Source organism: Neovison vison, chromosome 2, assembly GCF_020171115.1.
Source record: "Neovison vison isolate M4711 chromosome 2, ASM_NN_V1, whole genome shotgun sequence".
Lineage (NCBI taxonomy): Eukaryota > Metazoa > Chordata > Mammalia > Carnivora > Mustelidae > Neogale > Neogale vison.
The window spans coordinates 207,656,903-207,669,439 of NC_058092.1; the positions used below are offsets into that span (position 1 = coordinate 207,656,903).

The 12,537-nt window shown below is 45.6% G+C and overlaps 1 protein-coding gene across 4 annotated transcripts in view; it reads left to right on the plus strand.

The window, feature by feature from the left end:
* PLCE1 (phospholipase C epsilon 1) overlaps positions 1-12,537 on the plus strand; it is a 328,811-nt gene that overhangs the window by 305,234 nt on the left and 11,040 nt on the right. For all 4 annotated transcript variants that reach the window (XM_044240131.1, XM_044240134.1, XM_044240133.1 and 1 more), the window contains 5 exons: positions 1,253-1,416; positions 2,890-3,151; positions 5,824-5,942; positions 8,745-8,873; positions 12,136-12,345. In XM_044240131.1, coding sequence (XP_044096066.1) covers positions 1,253-1,416; positions 2,890-3,151; positions 5,824-5,942; positions 8,745-8,873; positions 12,136-12,345 — 884 coding nt within the window. The remainder of the gene's footprint in view (positions 1-1,252; positions 1,417-2,889; positions 3,152-5,823; positions 5,943-8,744; positions 8,874-12,135; positions 12,346-12,537) is intronic.

Sequence of the window (12,537 nt, forward strand, 5' to 3'; positions counted from 1 at the left end):
TTGTTCATTTCTTGTGCCTTGGTTTCTTCATCATAAAAATGAAAATACTAACAGAAGCTACCCCATGGGTTATGGAGGCACTGATGCACACACAGTGCTCCACACAGGGGCTGGTGCACGGGAAGGGCACAGGGAGTGGGAGCTGCTCTCATTTCATGAGGAACATTTCTCCTTTTCATGTTTACCAGCTGGGCAAGTCTCAATGAATCAGTCACATGGGGACCAGATTGAGCCTGAGAGGTGGGGTCCAGAGTGCTAATTTTGTAGCTAAGGAGGCTGAGGCCCCTGGAGCTTTCATGTGTCTAAGACATCTTCCCCCCACAATTCCTGCACATGGCCCCAGCCAACCCCCATGTACATGGAAAAAAGTTACACACGAGACGAGTGAAGGCCAACTTCTCCTTGCTCCACGGTGCTGACCACACTTTTCCTTGATGTTGGTCCATGTAGCAAGTTCACTCTGCACAGGGGAGGAATCTATCAGAGAGAACATTTGTCAGGTGTGTCTCATAAACTGCTCATTTGGGCCACTTTTTTACAGACGTGTGCCATTAGATGAGCCTTTGAATGTGGAAGAGGCTACAAGTGCAGGGGTCCAGTCTTTTGTCAGAGAACATGCCAAATAAAATTTGGCCACCAGACACTGGAAGCTGTTGTGAGAGCTCCAGGCATTTATGACTGAGGGGACTGGGGACATGATGGAAGTACATTTCATAAGGAAGTACTATTATTTAAAAAAGAGAGAGAGAGAGAGGTAGACGTATTGCGATTTATGGGTTGAAATTGAGATTTCAAAGACAATTTTTTAAATTTTTCTGGCTATTCTCCTCACCTTTCTTGTATTCCTAAGATTTCATCTTCTTTTTGAAAAAGCCAGGATTATTCATACAATTTTCTGCAATGTTTGGTGCGTGGGGATAAGAAAATGCCATTATCCCTTTCCAAAATTCAGTACAAAATGAGGTATTTCATGGATTTTTCTGGATGGGTGTTGTGAATTTTTATTTGCATGAGTTTTTAAGTGGCAAAATGTGGGATGGAGCGTGAGCTCCGCAGAGGCTGATCCCGCGTCTCGTCATCGGCTGTGCCTCAGGTGCGGTAGGCACACAGTCTATGCCGTGAATGTAGTTATCTCTTCTTCATGCTTCAGCTTAGGGGAAAATGGATCCGAAGTTCTTTTGAGCTTGAAAGTAAATGTGTGAGATGACACGTGAGCCACCAAGTAACAAGCAATTTTTACTTTATTTTGCAGATCTCCCCTTACATTTAAATGCTGCCATGTTTGAGGCCAACGGTGGCTGTGGCTATGTTCTGAAACCCCCAGTTCTGTGGGACAAGAACTGTCCCATGTACCAAAAGTTTTCACCCTTGGAAAGAGACTTGGACAACATGGAGCCTGCCGTCTATTCCTTAACTGTAAGCATGGCCTCTGTTGTCAGAATATAGTAATATCTATAAGACTTCCTGAATATGAACTGGTCTTGAATTCAAGGCATTGCAAAGGTCTTGTGTCACAGTCTTGTTCATGCAGATTTTGTTCCCAAAAGAATATCTTTACCTCTCAGAAAGCAGTGGCTCTGGTTTCGATACGCTTTCACCAGGCCCTGTATCTGCAAGAGCCCAGTTGGTGAAATTTTGAGGTCCCGGCTTCACCTGCATATTTTTTTTTTAAAGATTTTATTTATTTGACAGAGAGAGATCACAGGCAGGCAGAGAGGCAGGCAGAGAGAAAGGAGGAAGCAGGCTCCCTGCTGAGCAGAGAGCCCGATGCGGGACTCGATCCCAGGACCCTGAGATCATGACCCGAGCCGAAGGCAGCGGCTTAACCCACTGAGCCACCCAGGCGCCCTTCACCTGCATATTGATGATGGATTCTGTCCTCCTGCCCCTGAGCATCATAACTATGAGTGGATCCCATAAACGCTGAGCTCCTGGTTAGAGCAGATCATCTTAAACTCTGTTAAGTCCTTACAAGATCAGACAGGCCTCAATATACAAATCAATTAAACATCTTTTCTCCTTGCAGATTAACTATCATTCCTGGGCCTCTCCTTACTCCTTTTATTACCTAGTTAACTAGTCATCAGAACTCCACAGGCTGACCCCAACAGCTGAGCCCCAGTAGCTCAATACCCAGACTTATTCCCTGTTCTTTCACTCCTACTTAGTTGATAGAGAAACAAAACTGCCAGATGGTGATAGAAAAATCAGGGAGGGACGAAGCTACCTCTTCTCTCCATCTTCACATCTTGTCTGGCTGGCTGCAAAGGAAGACTGCCAGGCAGACTGTGCTCCTGATACCTCAGAGCCCCAGGGGATCCCACTCACATGTGTTCCTCCCTCCCAAACTGCTTTTCACTGGCCCCAAGACCAGGGCAGCTGCCCCTTTCTGTTTGACCCTTTCAGCTGGAATCAAGTATAGTTCCATCTACTTACAGAAGGTTGTGGGTTAATTTTTAACAACATTCCCTGGGACTTACGTCAAAATTCAACTCTTCACGAAAAAGATTTGGGGTATATCAAATATATCCACCTAAAACCTTTTGAACAGAATGTTAGTACGATTCTCAGTTACATTGCCCACGATCCCTTTTCTCTTGCTTTCTTGAGAAATGCAATCCTCTTGATTGCTTAGTTTTTGAAAGTAGTTTGTCATTTTCATAGTTGAAGGTTATGGTCGGGTGAATTCTGTGGACGAATTAGGCTTTCACTTGATGTGATGTGATGACCCAATTACAATCACTTTTTTTTTTTTTCAGCAACTTTATTAACCATTTACCACACTCATCCCAGAGTGTTCCATGTCGTCTTGGAGGGAAGCGATGAGGCATAGAGGTTGCTCTGTTCCTTTGACATCTTCGGTGACTTGGATCCTTTTCTCTCCCTCAGATCGTCTCTGGTCAAAACGTGTGTCCAAACAGCAGCACGGGGAGCCCGTGCATCGAAGTCGACGTCCTGGGCATGCCCCTGGACAGCTGCCACTTCCGCACAAAGCCCATCCACCGGAACACTCTGAACCCCATGTGGAACGAACAGTTTCTCTTCCGGGTTCACTTTGAAGACCTCATATTTCTTCGTTTTGCGGTTGTGGAAAACAACAGCTCGGCTGTAACCGCTCAGAGAATCATCCCACTCAAGGCTTTAAAACGAGGTAGAATATAATCATTAAAATGCTAATCGTTAGTGTGGCTACCTGATGGATGCCCCGGACTTTTTGGTGCTCTTCCTATCTTCCTACCACTGTGTGTGTGTGTGTGTGTGTGTGTGTGTGTGTGTGTAAAAGTTCCATAGTACATAGTTAAAATAAGAGGCATAAAGTAATAATACAGATTTGAACACTATTGAAGAACATTTCAGAAGAGGTTTTTCTTTTACATCATCCTAAAATCACACATATTGACCACATCCCGTAAGAGCGCAGCCTCTGCTTCTGCTCCTGTGGGGAGGAGTGTTTGTGCTCCCGGTCCCACACACCCCTTCCCAGTAGCCCCCACCACACCTGGCATGTTTAGAGCAGGGACTGACGTTAGGAGAGGAGCCCGAGGGGCGCTAGGTGGCTCAGTCGGTAAGAGCAGGGGACTCTTGTTCTTGGGGTCCTGAGGTGAAGCCCTACGGTGGGTCTAGAACTTACATTAAAAAGTTTTTTTAGGGACGCCTGGGTGGCTCAGTTGGTTAAGCAGCTGCCTTCGGCTCAGGTCATGATCCCAGCGTCCTGGGATCGAGTCCCATGTCGGGCTCCTTGCTCGGCAGGGAGCCTGCTTCTTCCTCTGCCTCTGCCTGCCATTCTGTCTGCCTGTGCTCACTCTCTCCCTCTCTCTCTCTGATAAATAAATAAAATCTTTTTTAAAAAAAAGTTTTTTTAATTAAAAAAGCAAAAAACAGAGAGAGAGGAGAGGAAAGGAGCCTGAGAGGAGGTGGGCTGAGGTATGCTTGTGGCATCAGCAGGCCGTGGTGGGAGTCGGCCCCAGCCTCATCCAGGGGCAGAACCTGGGGTGGGTATTGGGGCAGAGCAGGGGTGGTTGGAGAATGCTGAGCACAGGCTGGGGCTGTTGGCCTGAGGTGGTTCAGCCTCACCAGGGACTTTTGGTAATAAAATGCAGATTCTGACTCAGTAGGTCTGGGGCAGGGCGTGAGATTCTGCATGGCTAACAAGCCCCCAGGGATGCTGACCCTGCTGGTCTGCTCTGAGTACCAAGGTTCTAGTACATACTTCTTCCCACAACCACACTCCAACTGCCACAAGCACGTGACAGGCCCCTACACTTTCTGCTTTCCCCACTATGCAAGCAGCCCTTGGTCACTACCTTAGTCAGCTCCAGCCACTATAACAGAGCACCGCAGATGGGGGGCTTAGACAGCAGACGTGTCTTTCCTACAGTTCTGCAGACCAGCGTGTTGGCAGGATTGGTTTCTCCCAAAGCCTCTCTCCCTTGCTTGCAGACGGCCACCTTCTTGCTCTGTCCTCACATGGTCTTCCCTCAGTCTGCAGTATGTGGCTGGTGTCTCTCTGTGTCTTTGTGCTAATCTCTTCATATAAGGACACCAATTATACTGGTTTAGGGCTCACCCTGATGACCCATTTTAACTTCCTACAGGCCCTAACGCTCTTTAAAATCCCTCCCTCCAGATACAGTCACATTCTGAGGTCGCAGGAGTTAGAGCTTTAACATAAGAATTTGGAGAAGACAATTCGGTTCATAACAGTCATTACAGAAATGTGAGAAAGTACAGAGAAGCAAAAACAATTCTTTTTAACCATCCATTCCCCATCCAAAATCATCACTTTTGGTGTATTTCTTTTGCAGGCTTTATTTCTCTGCCCATGTATTTATATACTATACATAACATGCATACATATACATATTACATAATGTATATATTTTTAAAGATTTTATTTATTTATTTGACACACAGAGATCACAAGTAGGCAGAGAGGCAGGCAGAGAGAGAGAGAGAGAGGGAAGCAGGCTCCCTGCTGCGCAGAGAGCCTGATGCGGGGCTCGATCCCAGGGCAGTATGATCATGACCTGAGCCTAAGGCAGAGGCCTAACCCACTGAGCCACCCAGGCACCCCATAATGTATATTTTTAACAAATAGGCTTCCTACTAATCTTAGTGCTTCACACCTTACTGTTTCACTTCCTGGTGTATGTAGGGGTGACTTTTCATGCTGACAGCCATGCATCTTCATTACCACTTTTACTGGCTGCATGTTATTCCATTTTGTACAAACATTCAAACCATAACTTACTTAGCCAACCCCCTATTGTTGGAATATTATCCCCAAAACTGTTCTAAGAGGGAATATTTGTAGAACGGTAACTGTAGATGACTTGATACAGAGGTGGTCAGGTTTTCCTAGTATATTTTGTTTGAGTTTAGGATTTTCGCTTTGAGTCTACGTTAGAAACAGTACCTAGGTGGGGCACCTGGGTGGCTCAGTGGGTTAAAGCCTCTGCCTTCAGCTCAGGTCATGATCCCAGGGTCTCTGCTCGGCAGGGAGCCTGCTTCCTTCTCTCTCTCTGCCTGCCTCTCTGCCTACTTATGATCTCTGTCTGTCAAATAAATAAATAAAATCTTTAAAAAAAAAAAAAAGAAACAGTACCTAGGCAAATTAGTTACCACCCGGTGATCCAGAACTGTCCCCAGGGACAGCAGTCTGCTGAGGAAAAGGCAACTCTTGGCTGCGTGCCTGCTGCCACTCCCCACCCATCGCCAAGGCCTGATTTCCACCGACCATTGACTGCCCTCCCCGGGGTGTCTCCTGGACAGAGCTCTGGGGTGCGTGGCTAACAGGCTTCTACCAATTCTGCATTATTCCAGGTTATCGGCATCTTCAGCTGCGAAACCTCCACAATGAAGTCTTGGAAATCTCTAGTTTATTCATAAACAGCAGAAGGATGGAAGAAAATTCCTCCAGCAGTGCTGTGCCGGCCTCTTTGGTAATGAAGTTCTATTTCACTGAGCACATTTGCAAGGATTGCTACACTGGGGATAGGCTTTCTTGCAGCACAGGAACCTGGTCCATTAGAGTTATTAATTAGGTAGCAATAGAAGTAATAGTAACAATAACATCCAGCCCTTCACACTTTATAAGAACTTTCCACCTATACTGACTCAGTTAATCCTCTCAATAACTTTGTGAAATAGATATTGATACCATCTCCACTCCATAGATGAGGAAGGTCAGAGCTAAGATATCTGAGGTCACACAGTGATAAACCCAAGTTATTCTAATGCCAAAGCCCATACTCTTTTTTTCTAATTTTTTATTTCTTATTAACATATAATGTATTATGAGCCCCAGGGGTACAGGTCTGTGAATCGCCAGGTTTACACACTTCACAGCACTCACCATAGCACATACCCTCCCCAATTTCCATAACCCCACCACCCTCTCCCTACCCCCCTTCCCTGGCAACCCTCAGTTTGTTTTGTGAGATTAAGAGTCTCCTACGGTTTTTCTCCCTCCTGATTCCATCTTGTTTCGTTTTTTTCTTTCTTACCCCCCAAACCCCCACTTTGCCTCTCAACTTCCTCATATCAGGGAGATCGTATGATAATTGTCTTTCTCTGACTGACTTAGTTCGCTCAGCATAATACCCTCCTGTTCATCCATGTCGTTGCAAATGGCAAGCTTTCTTTTTTTTTTTTTAATTTTTAATTTTTTACAAAGTCCATATTCTTAATGGGTACATGATGGTGCCTGCCAGGGAGGTGAACCCAAAATACCAACATGGGGAAAAGACTAATCAAGCCAAGCTTGGGGAGTTGCACCATCGGCCCTCTTGGAAATGGGGGAGGAACACCACAGAGAGGAGCACCATTGCAGACTCTCCATCTTAACAAGCTCCCCAGGCCCACTGAAGTTCGAGAACCACTGGACCAGCACTCACCCCAGTAATGCAGGGTTGTTTACTTAAACAAGTAGCACTGCTTTAATTAACTAGATGATTCCATGACCTTGCCCTTTAGAGGTGAATTTTAAAGGGTGCCTGATGATTACCTCTTTACATGTTTGATAACCAGTTCACCGTTGCAGCAATCTTAACCTTCAACATAGCGCTAACGACCTGTGGAAAGGCACTGTATGCTCACAAATGGCACTGGCTTGACCACTGCCATGGGCTCCTGGCAATCCCCCAGCTTTCTTCTCTGCTTCTCCTCCCCTCACCTTGTCACTATCTTCTTTCTCTGTCTTGATCTCATTTCCTTCAGTGTGTGGTCAAGGTCAAGGACAGCACCTTGGCCAAGATGGAGGGATACTATTGCTGGTACGTGGTCGGAGGACTGGGAAGCAGGGGCAGGGCTGCCTGGTACCAAAGGGCAAGAATCACACGCTTTCACTGAGGAGAGGCAGGACTTTGTGCCGGATTCAGGGTCGGTCGTCCTCGAAACCTGTTAGCACTGAAGATGCCACCCGTGCGGTGAATGAACCACTATTCCTCACAGCACTTCTGACACCAAATACATGGTGTCTTCCCAATGCTCCTTCAGCTCTGACACCAGCTGGGTGTCCTGCCTTTTGATTTAATTCTGACACCATCTACCTGGACTTAGCATTATATCCTGAAGTTAAGGACTGTCCCCACTTCAGGTGCCAGTGGCAAGTGCGAGGCTGTCACTGGTACTGCTGACTGACCAGTTATAAATTCAGGAGTTTTCTACAACTCCCTTCCCAGGTTCAAGAATTTTCTAGAATCACTCATAGAACTCAGAAATGTGCTTTACTATTACCAGTTTATTATGAAGAATACAACACAGGAGCAGCCAAATGGAAGAGATATATGGATCAAGGTCTAGAAAGAAGGGTGTACAGAGCTTTTCAGCATCCTGAAGTGTTCACCAACCCAGAAGCTCTCAGAACTCCATCTTTTAGGGGGTTTTATGGAGGCTTTGTCCCTTTTCCAGGGAGAGAAATAATAATAAAATAATATTTCCAGGGCCAGGTATAATGTCATTATTCAGCTCTCAGTGAATTTTGTATTTTGAATGAATGAATGAATATATCTTAATACAGAAAATGTTCAAAAAGTTTTATAAGGGGGCGCCTGGGTGGCTCAGTCGTTAAGTATCTACCTTTGGCTCAGGTCATGATCCCAGGGTCCTGGGATCGAGCCCTACACCGGGCTCCCTACTCAGCAGGAATCCTGCTTCTCCCTCTCCTATTCCCTCTGCTTGTATTCTCTCTCTCTCTCTCTTTCTCTCTCTCTCGTGTCAAATAAATAAATAAAATCTTAAAAAAAAAAGTTTTATGAGTTACACACACCTCCCCAGCTCTTCCTGAAACAGAAATGCTTTTCACATTATAATTATTTGTGTGCCCAGGCAGCGAGCTCTCCAAGGCTGTAATAGTCTATTTATCATCTTACCATCCAAAATTCTAGCCCAGGACCCTAAAGAGAGATGGAACTCAGTAGACACTGTTGGAGGTCAGTTCATCAGAAGTAACATGCATTTCAGATGCTATCAGGTCTCCTAATTAGGATGTAAAGAGTCACTACTATTTAAAATAAATTATTATTTTGGTAGTATACTGCTAATATCCTCACTAGACTATTAAGGAAGATGCACCATGGCCTCTTCAACCACAAACAGAAGCATCAGGTTATAGAAGAATGGTCTTCTTTTGCATTTATGTGTCCCCCTACAGACTTCTAAGAACTAGCACTTCTGTATTGAATATAGCCTGGAAATAACATGAGAATGAGAATGAATAAGAAACCATGTGATCTTCCTTGCAGATGTTTAATACAGAAGAAAGAAAATGTTTACAGACTCACAAAGTCACAGTGCATGGGGTCCCAGGTCCAGAGCCCTTTACTGTTTTCTCCATAAATGGTGGCACCAAGGCAAAGCAACTTCTCCAACAAGTAAGTCCACCAAGCTCATGGTTGGGAGAATCCAACATCTATATATATATATATAAGTGTGTGTGTTTGTGTATATGCGTAAATGCATGTGTAAACACAAAAGCATACATAAAACACAAAGTTCATGGTGATGCGCTTCCTTTTGATTATTTGTGTAATTCAACACCGAGATCCACCCTAAGAATGATCTGGGAGAACTTGGTTTACCACGAGACAAGCTAACCTGTAGAAAAGGATTTTTAACACATTAAAAACATGGGGTTCAGGAAGGATAAAGACCAGAATGCGTGGCTCTCCAAGCATGTGTACTCCTTCCCTCTAACCCTAGAGCCGGGCCTCATCTCTCTTTTTAATGTAGAGCTTACTAATCCATCAGAATTTGCACACAAGCTGAATGAAGTCTGCTTGCCGTCCTAGGAGTTGGATCAAAGTTTTAGAGCATCACGGTGGAGCACATGGCCAAGAAGACATCTTCGGCCCTTCCAACCTTAGGCATTTATGTGCATGTTGAGCAGCCCCCTTGTCGGCCTTCCCCTGTCACTTGATCTCAACCTTCCAGGTACCATCCCTCTGGTGCAAAGGGGCCAGCAGGGCCTGACATGAGAGAACGAGGGCCTGTTGCCCCAAACCCTGCAGCAGCCCTGGCCTCAGGCCCCTCATGTGGTCCCGCATCTGCTTGGGAACCCCAAGATCTCTGTGGCTTTCTGTAGGCAGGGCCACTGCCCCCCCTCCATGGGAGGGCATGTCTGAGTGAGAAAACCGGGAACAAAGCAGCATCCAGAGGGAGGCAGTTCCTCAAAAGGACAGGCATACCCATGTGTAATGTCGTTTGTCTTCACACTGGGAGCTCCCCTGCTCCTTAGCACAGTGACCTAATATCTTGGCAGACTATTTTATCCCTAACCCAATTCATCCCTTTTCCTCCTTGGAGTAGACCAAGGGAGGAGTAACCAAGAGGAGTGACCGTGGGCTCTCTCTGAAGTTAGGGTGTGTGACGACTGGTAGCTGGGATCCTAGAATGTATGCGGCGGGGGTGGAGACTAGAAACCAGGGAAACCACCATATGGAATAAGAGTAAAAAATAGTCCTGGGTTTTGAGAGGAAGTCTCTATGGACAGGCAACAATTTGCCCAACATTTTAAAACTGACTTAAAGTCAGAGAAAACGGCTTAAGTGCCAGTTTTCATAGACTATCAAACAAAGCAGCTACCAAGACTTGGGGGAGTGGCATTTGTTTGGGGGTTTGTTTTTATCTTTTAAAGCAATCGGGCCATGAACTTCAGCATCTACTATCACAAAGTATTGTTGGGGATTTGGAGATATTAAGTAGGGTAGTATTTCCATAGACCACCCACGAAAAGCAGCCCGTTACTTTATTGTCACCCCTAGTGAATAATTCCATGGATATAAAGCAGGACTGAGGAGGGAGTGACAAGGCCCTCTCGTGGGGATGATGGTGCCGACTGACCCACTCCTAGACGCTTCACATCCTGAATACCCCATAGCAGTAGCTGTCTTGCCCCCCATAGGATCCGTAGCCCAGGATCGATTACAGACCAAGGACTGGGGTGAAGGGAGCAGCGTCTCCCTGAGAGTCTTCTGCCTCCACCGTCCTCAGCTCTCTCTGCTTTTCCTCCAAGTGAGATGAAGCAGTGCCAAGTGTTGACTCTGGTAGTTGCATCATTGGCGCAGGCAAGGAGAAGGGTGTTTGCCTAATACAAGCCAGATGGTGGCAACTTTCTCTGTCCTCACTCGAAGTTGAGCCTTTTGTCAGTAACCTGCACGAGTGGGAAGCAATGCATCAGCCGGAGGGGCCGTAGTGATGGCTAGTGTTCACTGGGTTCTCATAAGTGCCTGCACCCGGCTTCATAACCGGTGCCTGTATCATAAAATGAAATGATGAGGTTGTTACTTTTACCGTTCCCATTTTATGTATGGGGAAACTGAGCCTCCGAGGGGTTAAATATCATGCCCAGCACCTCACAGTCAGTCAGTATTAAAGGCAAACCTCAGACCCAGGTCCGTTTGGCTCCAGAGCCTCATCTCGGCTGCTCTGTTTGACCATCCAGGGTTCGTCGCCAACAAAGAAAACAAGCTTGTAGGCATGGTGTCAAGAGTTCATTGAAAGGAGAATTCCCAGGAACTTAGGTCAGATGACATTAGAAGACAAGCATTTCCAACCTGAGAAAAAGGGATGATGTTGGTAAAAGCTGTGTTAGGGTCTTTGCCACTGGTCCTGAGTGACAGGATCCCAGAGAGCTAAACGCATAGACTGGGAAGCCTCAAGCTTGTAATTCAGTAGGAGCTCTCATTCCAACTGTGGGAAAAATAGTTACACTGTCTGGGGATTATGAATAAATTGTGTCGTTGCCCAGAATGAACATAAACAATCCTTCTTGGACATCAGAGAGTTCTTAGGTCTTCCAGGAAGAATTATGCAACGCTGCAGAGTAGGTCTTACTTATAAACGGTACATCAAACCTATGTAAACACTGTGAAAACAGGCTTATTTCATGTGGTGGTGGTGGTGGTGTGTGTGTGTGTGTGTGTGTGTGTGTGTATTTATTCAAGTATAGTTAACATACAGTGTTATGTTGATTTCAGGTGTATAATAATGCAATGATTCAATCATTCTATACATTGCTCAGTGCCCACCATGATAAGTGTCTCATTAATCCCCCTTTACCTATTTCACTCATCCCCCAACCTACCTCCCTTCTGGTAACCATCAGTTTGTTCTCTGCAAAAAACAGCTCATTTTAGTTTGGGGGCAGGTTAAAGATTCTATTTATTCATGAAAGACAGAGAGTGAAACAGAGATGAAAAATAGAGGGGGAGACATGAGAGACAGAGGGAGAGAGAGAGAGAGGCAGAGGGAGAAGCAGGCCCCCTCAAAGCGGGGAGCCCGATGCAGAACTTGATCCCTGGGATCATGACCTGAGACCAAGGCAGATGTTTAACCAACTGAGCCACCCAGGTGCCGGAAAAATAGCCTTATTTTTTTTATATATTTTTTTAAAGATTTTATTTTTATTTGTCAGAGAGAGAGAGGGAGAGAGAGCAAGCACAGGCAGACAGAATGGCAGACAGAGACAGAGGGAGAAGCAGGCTCCCTGCCGCGCAAGGAGCCCAATGTGGGTCTCCATCCCAGGATGCTGGGATCATGACCTGAGCCGAAGGCAGCTGCTTAACCAACTGAGCCACTCAGGCGTCCCAAAATAGCCTTATTTTGAATGAAAGTTTTGCCTTTGCTTTTTTTTAGATTCTGACGACTGAACAAGACACCAAACCTATTGTCACAGACTATTTTTTGATGGAAGAAAAATTTTTTATATCTAAGGAAAAGAATGAATGCAGGAAACAACCATTCCAAAGAGTCATTGGTCCAGAAGAAGAGATCATGCAGATTTTAAGCAGCTGGTTTCCAGAGGAAGGCTATGTTGGCAGGATTGTCTTAAAAACCCAGCAGGAAGTAAGTGTGTCTGACACCATGACGACTCAGTATGTGATTAGCGGCCTCAGACCTGGCCACCTCCCTGCATTCAGAATTTCCTATAACTGCAACTTGACTTCTGTTGTTTTTCTTAAGTAAATGTGGAGAAATGATTTTATTCTTTTGCGTGTGTTCAGAATGTTATCTCTAAGGTACGGAAATTCAGTCTAA